Raw genomic sequence first — 20,795 nt, forward strand, 5'->3', positions numbered from 1 at the left:
AAACCCAAGAAGTTTCTAGCGTAAAGAGAAAAAAACATTTCTGCAGAGAAGATAACATAAAGGAATAGAAATAAAGACACTATTTCACAAATTATTAGCTGGGAAAATACAAAACACATGGAAATTAAAGAAAGAAAATTATATAACCTTAGTGAGATATGTAAAAGGAAATTTGAGTGTACTGAAAGGCTCACCTTGTTTTTGGATATAAAGACATGCAGATGTGAATTCAAAGGTATGACAGAAGAAAATATAACTTGAGTTGCCAGATGCACCTGTTTGTGGCAGATTGAAGAGGCTCACATCCTAAGCTGATGAAAAAGATTTTCAAATAGGCATATGAAGGAATATCTACAAGAGTAAAAAAAATAAGTTATCTAACCATTAGAGCTATAAAAATGGCATAATATTAGGTGCCATATTAATGTGTCACATATATCAAAAGAAAATAATTTCAGTAGATTCTTAAAAAGTACTTGATAAAATTCAATGCCCACACCTAAATTTTTAAGTCTTAAAAATAGTAGTATGAATATATGTCCTGTACATAACAGAATATTTTAGCCAAAAATCCAACATTGTAATGAAGTGTCAAAGATATTCTCTTTAAAATAAAGAACAACACAATAATATTTCCTACTTTGCTGTAGATGTTTGCAACAATGCAACAGACACAAAAGTAAAACAAGAAATAAAACTACGGGAAAGGAAAAGACATTTATTACTGAACATAATATGACTGTATATACAAGACATCAGTTTCTGACTTACTTAACCAAAGATACAAAAGTTAAGAGAAAGGATGTGGATATATTGAGAGCAGGAGTAGATACAGCATCTATTTCCATATTTTTTCTAAGTTCTTTTTTCTCTAAATAGAGGGACACTTGTTAGAATAGAGAAAGGGTTCCTTTTATTGCTCTGCACCTGCCCTTTTACACTGGACTCATCTCCATTTGACATGAAAGTACACCAACAATCCATGTGCCTCTACCGAACAGAATACTTAGAAACCTCTCTTGGTTCTAGAAATAAACTTAGCATTAGCAAGACCACATCCTCCTCAGGGTTAAGGGAGAAAGCATTCAGTGCCCAGGAATTTGCAATCAGTATCTCTCTGTCCAACTCTGCAATTTTCCAGGAATCTCATGCTCCTTAGAAAAAGGTCTCGAGAATGACTAATGCACAATAAATGTGTAAAACTCAATAGTTTTCTTATATACTGTCAATAATTATTTAGAAGATACAATGTGGGAAAATTCCATTTACACTAGTGAACAAAATAGTTACTAGGCCTAATCTTAAGAAGAAAAGCATAGCTTTAAATGTACAGGAATAAAGTTTACTGTGGAATAGAAAAGGAAATGTGAGTAAAAGAGATAAGAATGTTTATGGGAGGTATGAATAATAAATTGTACAAGAAGTTATATCTTCTTAAATTCTTCATTCAGCTTTGTGAACACAGCCTTAAAGTTTGCTTGGGAGAACAAGTGTATGAGAATAAATAACATTTTCAAAGCACAAAATGAAGTAGAAGGACTTGCCCCAACCAGATTTTTATAAAAATAATTATAAATTTTCAATAAGTAAAGGAATGTAGTACTGACGTGAGAAAACCAGATCAGTAGTGGGAAGGTCAGATGCTAAACAAAATCTTAGCATATATGTGAAATGCATGATAAAGGATGCACAGAAAATCGACAGAATGATTAAACTGTCTGATGATTGAATATGGGGGAGTTGATTACCTTGTAAAAATAAAGACGCCTAAACATGAATATTGTTGGTTTTCTCCTGCATCCTTTTGAATTTTTTTTATAATCAAGGAGGAAAGTTTTAAATAGTATTTCTGGGGTGTCCTATAGAAGCCCATCCAATATAGGGATTAAAATGCTGAGAAAAGCTCTGGAGGAGTCAGGATTTGATTCTGCTTCTATCTAGTCGTGTAAGCTTGGTTAAGTTATTTCGTCATCGTGAGTGTCCTAAGATAAAGGATTAATCCTAAAATAAAGGATTTGAATTTTCTTCAGTTTCCCCATCCAACTCTAAAATTACATGTTCTGAAGTATGAAAGGATCAAATCTAACTACCATGCAAAACAACATCTTTGTAGGGGATTGTAACATGAAATCTAGAGTCCGGTTGTCTGTTCCAGCCTTGGCTCCAATATTTACCAGTTCTGTCATCTTTGGAAAGTTTTTCATCTTCTCTGTATCTGTTTCCTCAATGAGAAATAAACTGGGAATATTGATAGTACTTTGTAGGTTTGTTGTCAGAAATAAAGCAATGTATGCAAGTACATAAAATGTTGCCTGGCCTTTACCTGCTCAGTAATATTTTTATTTCAACTTGAGAAAAAATTATGCCAGAAGCATAATTCCAACACCACCTACCCATCCATTCAAGCACAATGAAATCAAGGCCCTCTTGTTGACCCTTGTGAAGGAGATTCTGACACATATTAGTAGGAAATGCGTGCTGTGTTTAGGAGAACTCTTCAGACGATTCTGATTCTCTGCCCTTTTGTTTCACTCCCAATCTTAAACACTATTAGCACTATCTTTGAAATAGAGCATCAGTTATTCAAACTCTGTAACAGGTGAGTAACACTGGGCATTAGCATATTTAAGACTGGTAAATTCAGTGGAATAAAAATTTTAAATTCTATTTCAGTTTTTTGATAGTTAAATGCATGTGAAGGAGGGTCCATTTGATTTTTTTTTCTCAACACAACAGTTACTATTTCCAGAACAGTTTTCAACTAGTTCAGTTTGGGAAGTGCTAGACAGAGTTTAAATTCATTTTAACACTCATAAATCAAGCATGTACCAACAATATACTTTTATATCCAAAGGTGGATGAAAGTCTAGTCAAAATTGAATTCTATTAAGCTGCTATTTCATTTTCAAACTGTATTCATAAATGGCTATTATTAGTTTTTTTTTTTATTTTAAATTAAAATTAGGCCTTTAAAGCCTGAGGTCCCCAGTGCAAATATATGCTATTGTTCAGTAGTTTTATTACTGCTTTATTTTGGCCACTCTAGCACCTCAATAAGGTGTTTTCTTAAAGATGGTTACATACTAAAAGTTTCCCTGGAGTCTAAAATAAGATTTATACAACCCTTTTAGTAACTAAATTAAAAGATTTCTTCATGTTTAATTTCATTTTTGTTTTATTTCAACTGAAATCAAAGTCAGAATCACTCATGAATGTTACTACTATTGATCGGTTTTATTTGCTCTAATCCCTTGTTGAGCATGTTCTACTTGTCTGGAAACACTCAGGTAGTTGTTAATGTCTTCACAATGCCCAGAGCAGGGACAGGTGTTCTTTGATGACAGTTCAGATCAAGGAAGAGGTTGTGTTTGACAGAGAACATTTCCACAGCCATAGTAAACCTTGACCCAAGAGAAATGGGAAACAGTAGGAACCTTCTTTTATCATTTCGCCTGACCCTCCGCAAGAGATGATTCCATGGACCAAACTGAGTTAGTGGGAAAGTAGGCTTTTACATTTGGCACAAAAAAGAGAAGACATAACTTTTCTTAATTGATATGGAAAATCCTAAATCTGTGGCATCAGAAAGGATACTGAGTTTTTATAGCCATTGTGGTTCTGGCTAGGGTAGCAATTTCCTGTACAGTTTCATATGTAACATGTTTTAGAGATAAGGAATAAGAGGAGTTCATTCACATACTGAGCAATCTACCTTTAGAGGTTTTCTTCCTTGCTGTAATTGTCAAGTTGATAATTAAATTTGAGTGCATAGGGGATGATTTTGATTTTTTCCACAAAATATCTTAATATTTCCTAAACAGTTTTCCCTTAGTAAGTTTGGAAAGTGAAGATGATTTGAAATAAGAACTTGAAACTTTGCGTTAGAAGTCAGTGAATCTGGAAAATGGAGATTTTCTTGGTGACTGGATAAGTCACTGAGCCAGCTAGAAAATTAGAGTAATTAAGCAATTTCATTTTATAGCATTAATTTCTTAGCCTTGGAGAAAGGAACCCATTGTATTCAGATAACTTTTTTTTCTGCCAGATTCTAATATTTTAAATTAATTTCAGATTCTTTTAGTGACCACTACACTCACTTTGAAAGAGTTGTGAAAGCTCTTCTGATCAATGCTCTAGATGGATCTTTTCTGGGAACATTATATGGTAAGTTAATAATATAAATGGAGCAATCAGGGTTTCTTTTTTTCCAATTTTTAAACAATCTCATTGTTCTATATGTGTATGTGTATATTAAATAAAACCAAGGAGACCCAATCTTAAGGCCCTCCAATTGTTCACTCTAGGATCAACTACACCAAAAGTCCATTCACATCACACACTTGTTAGTGTTTATTATTTGTAATATGTGAAAGTACAAAAGGAATATTTTCCCTCTCCTTTGAGAGTTCACAGTGAATTTGAGGATATAGGGCATATATTAATAAAGCAATAGGGTACCTCAACACCCATGCATTGTCCCAGCCTAAGCTCTAAGCTCTTTTAATTTCACCAAAAGTTACATGCTTTTTTATGCTTTTGTGCCTTGCTGTTTCTCATTAGAGTATAATCCCTTTTTACTGTAGATTTTCTGAGTAAGTGTAAAGTAATTTCCACTATGAAAGTTATCTGTAACCCACTTAAGTAATATTTCTCATTCCCTTATCTATGCTGTTACCCTGAGTGTGGTGGCACTGATATATATGCACTTCTCAAATGTATTGAAACTGTATTTTTGCCTTCCTTCTTTAAGAGTGTGGAAAGAACCATACTTGCTATATACATACCCCTTGCATCTAGCTCAGAATCTGCCTCTTAATAAAGACTATAAATAATGCTGAATATCTACGTACATGCCGAAGCAAGCTTTCATTCAAACTGTATTGAACAAATATCCATTGAGTGTCTACTAAGGGCCAGGCAGTATTTGAGAAAAACTGCAGGAATATGGCAATGACTATATGACATAGACAGATCTTGCCCTTGTGTTGCTTAAAGTCTACTGGGAGAGACAGACAATGAGTAAACAAAGATATGATGTCAGCTAATGGCACCCTACTCCAGTACTCTTGCCTGGAAAATCCCATGGACGGAGGAGCCTGGCAGGCTGCAGTCCATGGGGTCGCTAAGAATTGGACACGACTGAGCGACTTCTCTTTCACGTTTCACTTTCATGCATTGGAAAAGGAAATGGCAACCCACTCCATTGTTCTTGCCTGGAGAATCCCAGGGACAGGGGAGCCTGGTAGGCTGCCATCTATGGGGTCACGCAGAGTCGGACACGACTGAAGCGACTTAGCAGCAGCAGCAGGGATTAGTTCTTGAAAAATATAAAACAGGATAAGGAGATCAAGAGTATAGATTTCTGTGTTAGATTGCTCAAAAAGGTCCCCCAAGTGTTACCTTGTGAACAGAAACCTGAATGAAGTGAGGAAGGAAGCAACGCGTGAATCTAGCAGAGAGTGCAGCAAGCATAAAGACCCTCAGGAAAGAATACGTTTGAGGTGTTCAGGGAACAATTAGAGGGCCTGTGTGGTTTCTTCCATTCCCTAATACTCTGATGGAATGATTTCCTTTAACCTTACTGGTTGGTTGGTTTGTTTTTTATTTATTTAAAATGTTTCTAATCAACCAGCCAAGTATCTGCTTAAAGCTATGGGAAGAAATCCTTAACTATTCCATTATTTAAATATTTTATAAGGGCAAAGTGATTGTTTTTATTGTTGTTGTTATTGTTCCCCTGAACAGATGGCACCAGGCAGAAATCGTACGCACAAGATATGTTGACTTCTCTTCATTATTTGGATAACCGCTTTGTTCAGCCTCGTCTAGAGAATTTAGTCTCTAGAAGTCGTTGGAAAGAGCAATACAAGGTATACAGTTTTATTTGTTTTTGAATCTCTGGTTGAGGGTGGGGTGGGATAGGAGTGAGAGTCTTCTTGGAATTTCAATAACCAGTCACACTTCTTTAATTAATCTTCTAAATTATTAGCATTTTTCTTTGTTAGATAATCAGCTTGTTTCTTGTCTCTTCTAAGGCTATAATTGTTTTAATCATTCCCACTTGTTATATCTATCCAATAATTAAGTAGTTATAAATGATAACTCTAAAACATCTCTAGGGCTTAACCCATCTGGTAAAATGAGGAAATTGTCTCACAGGCTGTTAACTGTTGCAGTAAAAAAGAGCTCCATTGTTAAAGAAGGTTGAGAAACAGTAGGTTTAACTTAACTGCTGGCGGGCTTTTCAAGAAGCATTATGTAAATCATCAAGAGGGCAATATAAAATATAATACTTTGCAAATTTGTGTTTTACTATGAGGCTCGTTTTCTTCATAAAATACCTATTATTACCTTCTAGGATATTGGTTCCCATAATATAATTAGGGAAGCCCTGACCTACACGGTCTTTGACATCCTTCTCCACCTTACGATTTTGTAATTCTACCAATTTGGGAGAAGATTCTTTTTAATTTATAAGATCTAATTGATTCCATGTTATCCCCCTAGATTTCTATTTTATGCTCTCTAATAGTAGAGGCCGTCCTATATGATTTACAAGACTTTTTTTCCTCCCTACTTCTAACTTTTTATCTTTTAATAATTAGCAAGAAGAAAAAGGCAAGATAGTAGAAGTTCAAGTTCCATATTCAGTCTTTCTAGCACCTAAATCATTAGCTACTCTACCTCATTTTGTGTCAGGAGATTTGGCTTCATCCAATGCCTGTTCAGCCTTGTATTACTTGAAGATAAATTAGCTACAGATGGTTTAGGTTTAAGGGACAGTTATGGATTACAAAAGAAAAAAAGAGTTAGAAGACTTCAATTCGGAGGATAGATTGAGTTTAGGGGGCTTCCCTGGTGGCTCAGCTGGTAAAGAATCCGCTTGCAGTGTGGGAGACCTGGGTTGGGAAGATCCCCTGGAGAAGGGAAATGCTACCCACTCCAGTATTCTGACCTAAAGAATTCCATGGACTATCCAGTCCTTGGGGTCACAAAGGGTCGGACACGACAGTAACTTTCAGTCACTTGAGTTTAGGGCCACCGAATATTTCTTTTTTACTTTGAGTGATCTTAACTTTCATGAATTCCAGTTTCTTCCTCAGATAGAGAAAATACCTACTTTAAAGGAAATATTTACTAATTTTTAAGGTAAAGTACATGGCACAGCTCTTAAGATATGGTATAATATATATCATTATCTTTAATAGAAATAAAAATAGCATATTGATCATTTAATTTTGCCAAGTAATATATATCCAAAGTAAAATATTTTATCTGATCTTCAGAGTAACCCCCCAAGAAAGGTACTACTAGTTCCTCTATTTTAAAAATGAGAAAATTGTAACCCAGAAAAAACTGAGGTTACACAGCTAGTAATTAGTCAGACCAGTGTTTGAACCAAGCACAAACCTTAGGTCTAGGGTTTCTCAGACTTCAAAGCCCATCAATTCTGCTGTAATATGTTTTCCATACTATGATAGGTTATACAGAATTTGGATAACCCAATGTTGAAATAATAACTGTAAGTTACAAGATAATATTAGCTTTAAAATTCAGACACATAGATAATCAATTCAGTACGATCTTGTTCAAAGTAGGTTATGCTGCAAGAAATAAATAATGTGACACAGTAAACCAACAACAAAAACCTCAACAGCTGAACTAAACAAAGTTTTATTTTTCACTTGTATGTTCACTGTGAGTCAGTAGGGGTGCTCTATTAATTGTAGTCACTCAGGGAGCCAAGCTGATAGAACTTTCATCTCCGTATGTGCTGTGAATTCCAGAGAAGCAGGAAGGGAAGATGAGTAGTCACCTGTTTACCCTGAATGTCAGCCTATACTGACTCATGTCATGAAGTACCATGAAATAAGAGAAACAATAAAAAGGACAAGACAGTGTTGCTGTGAATTATAAATGTAAAAAGGAAACTCTACTGGATACTTAATTACTGTCAGGCTGATAGAGAATGCAGATTAGTGACCCTGTTAATATGCTCATTGTGTGCAGCTCAAATATTGTGGTAGGCTAATCCACACTACTAATTAGAATAGGAGTGTCTAGCACAGGCCTAGAGCTTAAGCAAAACTGCTCAAGCACAAGTAATTTCACAGCTTCATAAAGCTTATTTATGAATGCCAAATATTTTCTCTGTTTATTCATTCCTAACTCAGCTATTAGACTGGCCATAGCAATACTGGCAATCTAACAATCCTAGTTCAAACTTGTTTGTTTTCATAGTACTTTAGTAAGCAACCACAGGAGAATTAAATTATTTCTGCAATATTTTGTGGAAAATATAATTCACGCAATGGAGACTAAATGTGATCTTTTTTTTTTTCTCGATTTTTATTAACCTGAATGAATTGATCTTTTAATTATATTATCCTGAATTTTTTTTCTGCTTATTCTTTTCCTATTTTAACTAATTACAACATCTGAAGAAAAGAAGAGAGATGATAAGTAAATTAAAACCTTAGTAGTAACTTACAAGTTTGAGAGAAATGAAGCTAGTTTCTTAATCTGGTCTCTTTTAACAGCCTAAGTTATAAATTCATTTTTAAAATTTAAATATGTCTTGTCAAACACCTACTGTGTGCTCAGTACCAAAGTGAGACATACCAGTGTGTTTTGCTCTTACATCTTATTCTATTATTATGATTCCTGTTCTTAATTTTAATTTTGTTGGGCTCTTATGTTTTATTTTGTTGTTGTCTTTCTTATACTTTAAACTTTCATTACATTTTGAAATTATTTTCAGGAGCGAGTAGAAAATTATTCTAGTGTAAGTATCCAACCGAAGAATCCTGAGAACTGTTCCTGCCAGGCTTGTGGCTTGCATCGCCACTGTAAATACTCGGTGCATTTATCAGGAAAGCTGTATAACACCAGGACCATGGAAACAGATGATTTCATGTCACACGATAAACAGGTATTTTTTCCACCTCTCATTTTAGTTCTCAAAAATCAGAAATTTTCACTAACTAAGCCTGCATGGTTAGCCCTAAGTTCTTTTCACAAATGGAGAAAGCACCAGGAGAAGAAAAAGAGCACGGGGAAAGAGTGTACCATTTTTTAATGTGAAAATGTGTATTATACATCAGATTCACTCCAGATTCAGTCAGGTACTAAAATCAGTGCATATTGTCTAAGTGTACATCACCCAAACTAGGAGAGGGTGAGGAGTGTGAGGGAGAGGGGATAAGGATGAAAAAGGAGGTAACTGAGCCAGAGGAAGCAGATATCCTTTTTGAGTCCCAAGGAGAATTTGATCCCAATGGAAATTTTAGAGCAGATCATCTACCAAATTGACAATCTACAAACAAATAATTAAAGATGGCAACCCACTCCAGTACTCTTGCCTGGGAAATCACATGGATGGAGGAGCATTGTAGGCTACAGTCCCTGGGGTTGCGAAGAGTCAGACACAACTGAGTGACTTCACTTCACTGTGGATGGTAAAGGGTCTGCCTGCAGTGTCAGAGACCAGGGTTTGATCCCTAGGTTGGGCAGTCCCCTGGAGGAGGGCATGGCAACTCACTCCAGTATTCTTGCCTGGAGAATCCCATGGACAGAGGAGCCTGGCGGGCTACAGTCCATAGGGTCACACAGAGTCAGACACAAATGAGTGACTAACACTTCCAGATTCACCCCAATGATGAGGTTTGAAGGAAAACTGTGCTTCAACTTAGACTACGTCAGAGGTGTTTCAGAGCCTAGAACCATCACTGTATATTTAAGGTACTATTAATTTTGAATGAATAGACAAAACAGAAGAAAACATTTGAAATATTGGAGAAAAGTATTTGATAAACGAGCAGAACAGTGCAGTGTGAAGACAAAAAAAAAAAAAGACGCAGATGCAGACTACTTCTATTTATTTTTTTTACTCTTTGTAAAATGATTACACTTACAAAAAATATTAAAGTTGAAAGCTTCCTCTAGACTTCCCTCTGTTGATTCCTCATCCACTGATACAGAGGACCAACTGTGTTTTTATTTTTAAAAATCCATGTCTACATGGGTTCATGCAATTCAAACCTATGTTGGTCACGGTTTAACTATACTATTTTTACACCTGTGGTTGGTTTACTGTGCAGATAGAGAACCCCAGATGTAAAACTTGGGCATCTGCAGATTTTGGTATCAGGGAGGGTCCTGGAACCAACCCCTGAGGATAGTGAGGAGTGGCTATAGTTTTAGCTACAACAGTCTTGGATAGGGTACTGAGATCAGAGCCCTGGACCACCAGCTTGTGGTGCTATCTGAGGGCATTAGAGGAGAAGAAAATCACCTGGAGGAAAGAAACATGAGATCTGAAAGGCAGTTAGGAGGACGAACAAGTTTTTCAGTTTTGCCCAGAGTCTGTCCGGACTCCTCAAGACACTTAAGATCCGGTGAGAAGAGGCATTAAGTTTCAGGCAGATGGCCATGTGTAATAAAAAAGGTGAAAAGTGAAAGCATTAGTCGCTCAACCGACTCCAGCTCTTTGCGACCCCATGGACTGTATGGCTCCTCTGTCCATGGAATCCTCCAGGCAATAATACTGGAGTGGGTTAGCCATTCCCTTCTCCAGAGGATCTTCCTGACCCATGGATTGCACCTAGTTCTCCTGCACTCAGGCAGATTCTTTACCATTTGAGCCACCAAGGAAGCCTAGCCACGTGTAATGCATCCATGCAAAGAACAGGCTGAGAGGGAATAGAATCCCTTAACTCAGCTTGTTGCACTTAGGTTTTTAGCTGTGCTTTGTCACTCAGTCATGTCCGACTCTTTGCAACCCCATGGACTGTAGCCCACCAGGCACCTCTGTCCATGGGATTCTCCAGGCAAGAATGCTGGAGTGGGCTGCCATGCCCTCCTCCAGGGGATCTTCCCAACCCAGAGATCGAACCCAGGTCTCCTGCATTGCAGGCGGATTCTTTACGTCTGTGCCACCAGGGAAGCCCAGTGTTCCTAGAGACCTGGAGATAGACAATAGACTTCTTCCCATCCCTCTTTCCTTGAAGATCTTTTCTCTTTCTTCTCCGTACTTTAATTTCCTTAAGGAACTGGTTGCTTCTCTGTATATGAGGGCCTAACGAAATACCTCAGAAAGCTATCGACAGTGTTAAAAACGTGTTTAAAATGTGCATAATGCATGTTTCATTGTATTTCCTTGCTTTAATTTGTTGAAGTGTTGATTTACATTTCCACGTGTTGTGTCTGATAAATTACAGATCAGATTATTTCTATTGCTTTGCAGTCACCATCTTCTGCTTTAGGAAAATTTGATGACAGTTTTTAGCTTTGTTTCTGATTGATCTTTGGCTATGTCAGGCCCCTAGTTCACACTGATAACTGAGATGACTTGGTTATCTTCAGATTTATCAGATTTATCAGAACTATACTAACCCTACACAGTGGATTAATGATCATTTACATATCACTTAACTTATCTGCTCTGAGGTAGTCATCACAGAAGTTACCATTTCTCTTTCTCTCTGACAATTTTTAAAATATTGTCTATCTTGTTAGAATAGCGTCTCTATTTTTTTTTTTTTCTTTTTCTTTTGGCTACACTGTGTGGCTTGTGGGATCCTAGTTCCCCAAACCAGAGACTGAACTTGGGCCCTTGGCAGTGAAAGCACTGAGTCCTAACCACAGAGCCACCAGATAATTTCCCCCAAGTAGTGTCCTTAATGTTTAGAAATGCAATTAGTTAATTAAAAGTACTCTCTAAATACATTTATGGACATGTAAGGACACTATTCTAGCAGTATAGATTTGATTTACTTGTTTTTAGAACTTCATGTAAATAGAATGCTACAGTATAAGCTGTGTTGTACTATATACATTAATTCATAAGGTACAATTGGCTGTAACAATACACTAAAACAGGGAAGGGGTGAAAGGAGAGGTCCACTTGCAGTGTATGCAGCAACTATGTACATTTACTGTGTATATTTACTGCTTTTTATGAAGCCTTACTAATAATGATTTAGGCTCTTCCATATAAAATGTGCTCATATTTGGGGAAAAAAAAATAGTATGAGAATATTCTAAAGGTAATTTTGGGTTTATTAACTTCCAGGGTCGATAAACTAAGTGTAAGGTAAACACCAAGAGGGTAGGAATTAGAAATGAAAAGGATTTTCAATAGATAGTTTTGTTTCATACTGGAAAAAGAAAATAGAAAATCTTAAACACTTCTCTGCTTCTTTTTTTCCAACTCAAAATCTCTATACAAATAAATTCTTGTTTTGTGGAAATACAGAATACAATGTAATAAAACCAAAAACTTGTATTATTCTTCTACCATATTTTATCCAGAGCAGCCATAAGAGATTTTTCCTGCATCATCTACTTGAATGGTAGAAATGGACTGCCCCGTAGAGTTCACTGCAACTGTTGTAGTATCTTTTTACTTAAAGTGAGAGGTATTGGCAAGTGAACTGTAATTTGTATGACTGGTTTGATGATAATGTTTCAGTGGGAACAATACTTACAGTAAGCAAGCCATGAACAGTAATACCTGATTGTTTCTGATGATCTGAAAAACAGATTTTCCCAAATCATAAACAGAAATATAGATGTTCTTTTCATCAGCATTTTGAAATTCTAAGAAACATTTGAAAATATCCCAAATGCCATCTTCACAAGACGATGCATCAAAGTTGACTGTTACTGACCATCATATTTAACTTTTATTCATTTTTGCCAATATACTTTTGTATTGTTTATTTAACTCATCGCCTGTCTGATCCCTACAGTGTGACTTCAGAAAAACAGCACAGTTCTTTGCCAGATAGAATACAAGTTGCATAGGTCAATAATATAACTATATCACTCTTACTGAATTCACAAAAGCATAACCCATCATGTATGTAGACACAAAGACAAATAACATAAATTAGGAGAAAGTTTGTCTATTTCCTGAGGTTACTCCATGAGAATAAGATTGGTCATGGTGTAAAGTTTGAAGTCCTTTCTGATGCATTTTCTACAATGAGTGAAATAATGTAGGTACAGTTACATTTAATGAGGTCAGTGCAGTGACACTGTTTTCCAATTTTAGCTATAGATGCGTATAACAAAGCATGCATTTAAAACATTCTAAAAGAGAATGGATGGTTGAGTTCACAAGAACAGTATTCTTAATCATAAGATCCTAGAAGTCCACATAAACATAGAAATCAAAATTTTTAGTTTGCTAGTAATAAAATATTAATGTTTATAATTACATCAGACTCATTAATTAAGGGGCTTCCCAGGTGGCTCAGCTGGTAAAGAATCCACCTCCAGTGCAGGAGACCTGAGTTTGATTCCTGGGTCGGGAAGATGCCCTAGAGAAGGGGTAGGCTACCCACTCCAGTATTCTTGGGCTTCGCTGGTGGCTCAGACAGTAAAGAATCTGCCTGTAATGTGGAGACCTGGGTTCGATCCCTGTGTCGGGAAGATCCCCTCGAGGAGGACATAGCAACCCACTCCAGTATTAGGGCTTCCCAGGTGGCACTGGTGGTAAAGAACCTGCCTGCCAGTGCAGGAGAGGTAAGAGATGCAGGTCCCACCCCTGGGTGGGGAAGATCCCTGGAGAAGGCAGTGGAGCCCACTCCAGTATTCTTGCCTGGAGAATCCCATGGACAGGAGCCTAGGGGATTACAGTCCATGTGGTCACAAAAAGTCAGAAACAACTGAAGTGACTTAGCACACATTGAAGTGAAGTGAAGTCGCTCAGTCGTGTCCAACTCTTTGTGACCCAGGGGACTGTAGGCCACCAGGTTCCTCCGTCCATGGGATTCTCCAGGCAAGAATACTGGAGCGGGTCTCCATTTCCTCCTCCAGGGGATCTTCCTGATCCAGGGATCGAACCTGGGTCTCCCGCATTGCAGGCAGACGCTTTAACCTCTGAAGCCCACATTAATTAAGATAAAAATATAACTAAACAAAAAGTTATTTTTTACTTTGCATAATATTTTGGAAAAAAATATATTTGGTTAAAAGTGCTCTATTTTTAATATTGGTGTGAGAGCCTGTTTCAGTTTACGTGTTTGTAACAGGAGTTCCCAGCCTCTGGAATCTAATGCCTGATGATCTGAGGTGGAGCTGATGTAATAATGATAGAAATAAAGTTCTATCCCAAAATCATTCCCCTGTCCAGGTCTGTGGGGGAAAAGAAAAAAAATGTTTTTCATGAACCTGGTTCCCGGTGCCAAAAATATTAGAGATTGCTGGTTTATAAGCTAGAAAATTATCATAATTCAGGCATTTTTACCACAGTAACTGTATGTATATTAGCTTGCGTGCTTTTCTTGCTTTGGGGTATGGCTGTCTTTATGCCTTACAAGCCATCTTTCTCCTCTTTCCCAAACTTGACTCACTGTTTTCTAAAGACTTAGTTCACACATCACCTAATTTAGAACCGTGCTTTTTTCTGGACTGTGTTAATTGTCCCTTCTCTGTATACTTTGATTGCCTCTCGTGCATTGCATTTGGCATGTTGTTTTATAATCACTTGTTTTTTTCTCCCAGCAGTGTAAATTCCCCTGATATAGGAGGCACATATTTTATTTCTGTATCTCCAGTGCTTAACTCAGTACTTGAAACATAGCAGTTGCTCGGTTTTTTGTTAACTTGGTTGTATAAATAAAAGAAGGTAAAGGAATTATTGTATAAAAATTTTGAAAAATAATGCATGGATCCTATTTTAAAGAAAATCTGAACACCAGAAAGGCTGTACTTCCTCTACTATATATTCATTTCATATACCAGATGATGTTTATTTCTTGATTTAGGTGTTTACTGTTGGCAGAATTTGTGCTGAGCGAACCAGAATTTACCATAAACTGAAACATTTTAAATTCGAGCTGTACCAAGAGTGTTGCTCCATTGCAAAGACAGAAGAGGTTGAGGATGAACAGGTTAAAGAAACAGTGAAAAGAATTTTCAATCAGTCAAAAAACAGTGGCTGGATTGAGAAGGTAAGGGAAATATAGAAGAACCATTTCATTCAGTAGGTTCTGGAGCCTACTGCTGATCAGCAAAAGGATGTGAATTATGAGAATAGAAGACAGTGACTTTTAAAAGAGAACCTCTCCCTCTCTCCCTGTCTTGGTATTTTCTCTTCTTCCACCCATTCCTGTCATGCTCATCATTGTTGTACCCTGAAGAGGTGCCCTGATGTTCTGTGTGTTCACTTAGCTCATCAGATACATTTTAATCAGCAGTAATATAGTCCTTTAATGAAGGACCTCTGTCCTTTCACTTTTATGTATGTGTGGTTTTCCTTACATATATATTAAGTCCCCTTATTTTCTTTGACAAAGTATAGGACTCACCTCTGCTTGTCTGCTTCCTATCTTTAGAACAGTTCTTGTGACGTGAGAGTGAAGAAGCCCCTGGTGCCAATCTGAGGAAAGGACCTCGGCTGCCAGTTCTAATACACCCACATCCTCTTCCTGAGGACATGGGACTGAGCAGTGAGCACTGTAACTGAAGATCAAGGGGAATGCAGAGGTTTCAGGCCACGGCACTGATTTTGATTCCCCCATATCCTGTTCATCACTAAATGTGATAGCAAGGATAAAGTGGGGATTTTGAAGAGTGCACTGGATTCCCGAAGATCTGCTGGCAGCTCATAAGCTCTGGTCTGCTCACAGAGCTTTTAGAATTGTTATGGTACATGGAAAGAATGCAAGGATGCTAATACGATCGCAGTCTTCTAAAACACGTCCAGTTACATGACTGTGTGAGAGAGAACAGATAGGAGGTTTTCAGGTATCAATTCAGATAGGAGTTGATACTCAGATCAGTAGTATATTTAATCTTAAAAAAAAAAAAGCCTGGGTTATTTATATCAGGGAAATTTGTAAAAGAGGAAAATAAAAAGAGAGCTTAGAGAATAAACTTATGAGCCAAGGGAAAGAACACGAGAACAGACAAAATAGGAACTTCATAGGACATGGCATGTCCCACAGGGGTGTCCTGGGCCGGAGGAGGATATCAAGGTCAGTTTCCCTTTTGACAGTTACCACCCACCACAGACCACCAGCTGGGGGTCTCCTTGCCTGCTCCCCACATCTTGACCCTTCAGTCGTCTTGTTTCATTTTACTCTCTTCAGCTTTGTATCTTTTACTTTGCTTCCACTTCTCTCAGTTCAGTTCAGTTCAGTCGCTCAGTCGTGTCCGACTCTTTGCGACCCCATGAATCGCAGCACGCCAGGCCTCCCTGTCCATCACCAACTCCCGGAGTTCACTCAGACTCACGTCCATTGAGTCAGTGATGCCATCCACTTCTCTCAGTCACTCACAATTCTTTCCTCCCTATCCTTCTCTGTGCTTTTTCATTTGCCGTGGGGAAGAGCCATCACTTATCTAGTAAGTCCCAACTTCGTTTTCCTCAGTGACATGAAATGCTTCTTTTTTAATTTTTATTTATTTATTTTTTGACATGAAATTCTTAAGTGCTTTTATTGATGCATTGAAGTGTTACCAACCCTCTAGTGGGGTTGAAAGACCTTTTGGGACACCAATTAAAAGAATTATGTACTAGGTGTAGCAAAATTACTGTGTATTGTACATACTATATAATAATTTTATATATGGGAAAGAACATTAAACTTCTTACAGAAAGAAGTAAAGGTACTTCTCTAAGGTACATTTCGAAATCATGTACCTTAGAGAAAGCTTAACAAAGTTTGTGACAACAGAAGGGACCTACAAGAAGAAAAAGATTCTTAAGAAAGCCAAGTGTCACATTATGCTTAAAAAAATAAGACAGCATTGGGCATTGAAAGTATTTCAGGATGCTGCATATTTAGGACAACATGCATATTTTTTCACATAAAATACCAAAGAATTTCATTTTCTTTTTGAGAGCCCTCCTACTTTAAAAATATTTGTCAATAGATATTCTCAAAAGATATTCTAAAAACCAAAGAAGTTTATTAGCCAATGTAAGCCCATAGGCATCTTTCTGTCCTATGATTAAATTGCAGAATTTATCAGTACCCTGACATTTCTCCACATCACTCCACCTCCCCGTCAGAGTGTGTTTGCCTTCGAGTAGTAGCACTGCCTGTGTTCCTGTGATGCGTGCCGCCTTCTTGGCCACAGCTACCCTAAACCTTTAGAACCTGGGCTCTGTGCTCCTTGAGTGGTACGTCCATGGCTCTTTCTGCTCTTAGCTCTCAGCATGTGAGCCTCTTCTCTCTCCTTATACAAACTCTGTAGCTTATGTTTCACACCTTGCTTTTTCCCTTACCTGCCTCTTCTTCCTCCAAGCATTTTTCTTCCTCCAAGCATTTGTCTTCCATTATCTTGGTCTCTCTCAGAATTTCTTCCCAAAGACCTGCCAACTAGACTGACTGCATTCTTCTTCTTCCTCCTAACAGTTTAACTAGGAGATCTGATTTTAACCTAACGATATTAAAAGGATAGGAGCAACTCAAGTGTAAGAAAAGAAAATGATAAAATTATGATAAAATCGAAATATATAATGACTATAATAGTAATACATGCCTCATTCTAAATTAGAAGTGAAGAACAGAATGTCATATGCCACTGGCAAATGCTGACAAACGATTTTTCTTTTGAGAGTACCTTTGATGGTGGGATTTCCAAGGAACTTGAAGACAGGATTGTTGGGATGAGGTAGTGAACACAGAAGACCAGGAAGTGAAAAAAGTATGTCCATAGGGACATCAGGTTTCAGTCCCTATCACCATAAACGTCAGAGCTATCAACACCATCTCTCGTTTTATTGGAAGCAGATGCAGAGCTCATAAGGAGAGCTAAGAAACCGTTAGGTCAGTTCATCTCCCCAGCAGAAGGAAGCACTTGAACTCTGTCAACCTTGAAATCTCCAAACCGTCCCAGTTCCTCTCTCCTCTTGTCCGGCCCTGGTCTTTACTCTCCCATCTTCATTGCTGTCACTCAGATTTAGGCCTTTGTTACCTAAATTATTATAGTAGACTCATAACTAGCTGCCAAACCATTCTAGACTGGATGTTTTACCCTTTTAAAAAATATATATATACACACCTCAGATTGTGTCAATTTCCTGCCCTAACACCTTTGGCAGCCTTCCATTGCCTGTCACATTATTGCTAAGCTCTATAACCTAACATTTCATACTTTTTATTCTCTGACTACCTCTTTGCTTCAGTCTTCTCTCAGTTCCCCTGGAAAACCTCAGACTGCAGTCAAACCCCGTGCACTGTTTTGTGGATTTCTGTCTCCTAGAGAAAACACTCCGCCAGACCGTCGCCTACCAAGTCTTTTTCCCTAGGACAGCCCAAATGCCACTCTTCCTGGTCACCTCAGCTAACCATAACCTCTCTTCAGAACCCTCATAGCAGTGTCTATACTTCCTTATGCCCCTTGTTACTGGTTGTCATTGGTGAACTCTGTTCTCCTTAGAGGCAGGGAAAGCAATGGAAAGGGCATGGCAACCCACTCCAGTATTCTTCCCTGGAGAATCCCATGGATGGAGGAGCCTGGAGGACTACAGTCCATAGGGCCTCAAAGAGTCAGACATGACTGGAGCAACTTAGCATGTGTGCGCATTAGCAAAGTATTTGATATGTGTTTAACAAATTTTTGTTGAATAAGTTATTGAAGTTGTTACATTTCTACTATAAATATGATAATAGAAAACATAATTTATCAGACAGTTATGAAGTTAATAATAATGTTCATTTTGATCTCTTACCAATGCTTTCTATGAATTAGAAATGATTATTTGAAATTGAGTCCCTGTTTATAATAAAAAGGTATTTGTTCATGATTGCCATGAGATAAACTTGTTCCATTTGTGTCTGTAGATTGAAAAGGCCTAGTTTATTTTCACTGCTTTGAGTAGAATAACTAGCTTTTCTATTATATACACAGAAATATGATCAACTTCAAGAATATCTCAGTTCTGCGGATTACTTTCAAGATGAGAAGTTTGATTGAATTTTAACATATTTCCTTCAGAGAAGATTTTGTAAATTCCTGTAAATGTGAAGATCACAAGTCTTGTTTCTCTGTATCATGTGACCTATTTATATGTTTTATGTATAGCTTCATGGCACAATATCTTGTGTGAAACATGTTCATCTTAATTTCCATGAAACAACACTGCAGTCTAATAAAACTTTTATCTACTGTACATAGAATACACAAGCCTAACTTTAAGTGTATTTGAAAGTTATATAACAATGCCTTTACATCAGATGACTGTCAAGTAAATGAGCTCTTCATGTCCTGTCAGTTTATTAGAAAACCATGTATTTTAAGAATCTATTTAGATTAACATCTGTGTGTATTTATTGCTGAATTCCTGCCCAGATCTGCTTTTGTAGTATTAAATGATCTTCACTAACATTTTTTACTGCCATCAATATCTAAATCAGTGGGCCATGGAAGAAGCCTCGGTGTTATGTTCAACTAAATTCTCTGGCATCACAATCAGACTATAGCTTACCCATTCCAAGTAGAGGAGTGCTTTTTTCCCTTTTCCAAAGTGTCCCTTACAAATATATTTCAGGCCTGCAGAGTCTTCCAATCTTCACATTCAGGAATAATTTCATGATATGTATTTGCATAGGTCATAATGTTCTTTCTTTTTCCTGTCCAGTTTTGTTTACAGGTAAATGAGTAGGATGTATTTTATTTATTTTTATCCATTACTCTTCCCCTATAAGTATTTATTAGGATCAAAAGATCTCAGAGAGACAAATTCTGCCAAAAATAGTTTAAAATCACATTTTGGCATCTTCATTGCTTCTAAATTGCACTTCTAAATTTTCCCTTAATAGAATAAAGTAAAATGGTTTCAGAGTGAACAAATGGACCCTGGCTATTCTGTATCTTTAATTCTTAAAAGTGCCGTTCTAGTAGGGTCTAGTTCCCTGTGAATTTCACATCCGTGTTTCTTCAAGTGTCAGTTGAACCTCACTTCATCTATTAATGTGGTTCATGGAATGGTCTTCATGATATACATTAAAAATTGCATTTTATTAAGTCCTTACATAGAGATTTAATATTTTCTACAGTTAATTTTCCAATGTCATCCCTATTATGATTGTAAACAAAACAGGTAGCACTTACAAAGCTGTGAGAATACTGATGCTGACTTTCCATGTGAAGAGTGCATACCTTTTTTAAAAGTATGAAGTGGAAATTTTTAATCATGCATCTCTATTCTTATTTGTCTGTTATATGGAAATAATCCTTAGCTACATGAAGTTGCAGTTGAAAGTTGAAGATACAGTGATAGTGTCCAAAAAGATACAGGGCAGAGTTTAGAGGAAAAGTGATGGCTAATTGGGAAGGGTGAAGATCATGAATGATTTGTCTAAAAAGAAGTCCAAGGAAAACAAAAGAATGAGCTCTAAAGTATCTCTGAAGACCTTGGGAGCATCATTTCTTGTATGTGACACTACAGACAAGTTTGAACCAACTGAAGAGTGAACGAACCAACTGAAGAGTGAACGTACCAACTGAAAGTTAAAAATATTTATCTAATAAATAGCATTTGCTTAATTTATAAAAATGAAAGCACTAATGACTTTAAGGACTTGTAATGGCAGCTGACTCAGTTCCTAGGTCATGCCTCTTAATGACTTGAAACATTTTTCTTGTTAGAACAGTATTCTGGCTGTTGATCAGGAAATGCTGATAAGTAGCTTTGCTGATGTCTGAGGTCACTGCAACCGAGCAAGCTTCTTCAGTAGGTGTTTGGAGAGTACAAGAGACTTTTTTGTACATGATTACACCAAAAGAACTGCAAAGAGACAGGCTGTCAGGAAATGAGAATTAGCATGGATCAG

The 20,795-nt window shown here is 37.1% G+C and overlaps 1 protein-coding gene across 2 annotated transcripts in view; it reads left to right on the forward strand.

Annotated features, from left to right (window-relative positions):
• The window catches only part of CCDC82 (coiled-coil domain containing 82), a 32,416-nt gene extending 12,723 nt beyond the window's left edge, over window positions 1-19,693 (forward strand). For both annotated transcript variants that reach the window (XM_068988849.1, XM_068988850.1), the window contains exons 4-8: window positions 4,072-4,164; window positions 5,746-5,870; window positions 8,762-8,932; window positions 14,775-14,960; window positions 18,871-19,693. In XM_068988849.1, coding sequence (XP_068844950.1) covers window positions 4,072-4,164; window positions 5,746-5,870; window positions 8,762-8,932; window positions 14,775-14,960; window positions 18,871-18,936 — 641 coding nt within the window. In that variant the 3' untranslated portion in view covers window positions 18,937-19,693. The remainder of the gene's footprint in view (window positions 1-4,071; window positions 4,165-5,745; window positions 5,871-8,761; window positions 8,933-14,774; window positions 14,961-18,870) is intronic.
• The last annotated feature ends 1,102 nt before the right edge of the window (window positions 19,694-20,795 follow it).

This window comes from Capricornis sumatraensis, chromosome 16 (assembly GCF_032405125.1).
Source record: "Capricornis sumatraensis isolate serow.1 chromosome 16, serow.2, whole genome shotgun sequence".
Classification (NCBI taxonomy): domain Eukaryota; kingdom Metazoa; phylum Chordata; class Mammalia; order Artiodactyla; family Bovidae; genus Capricornis; species Capricornis sumatraensis.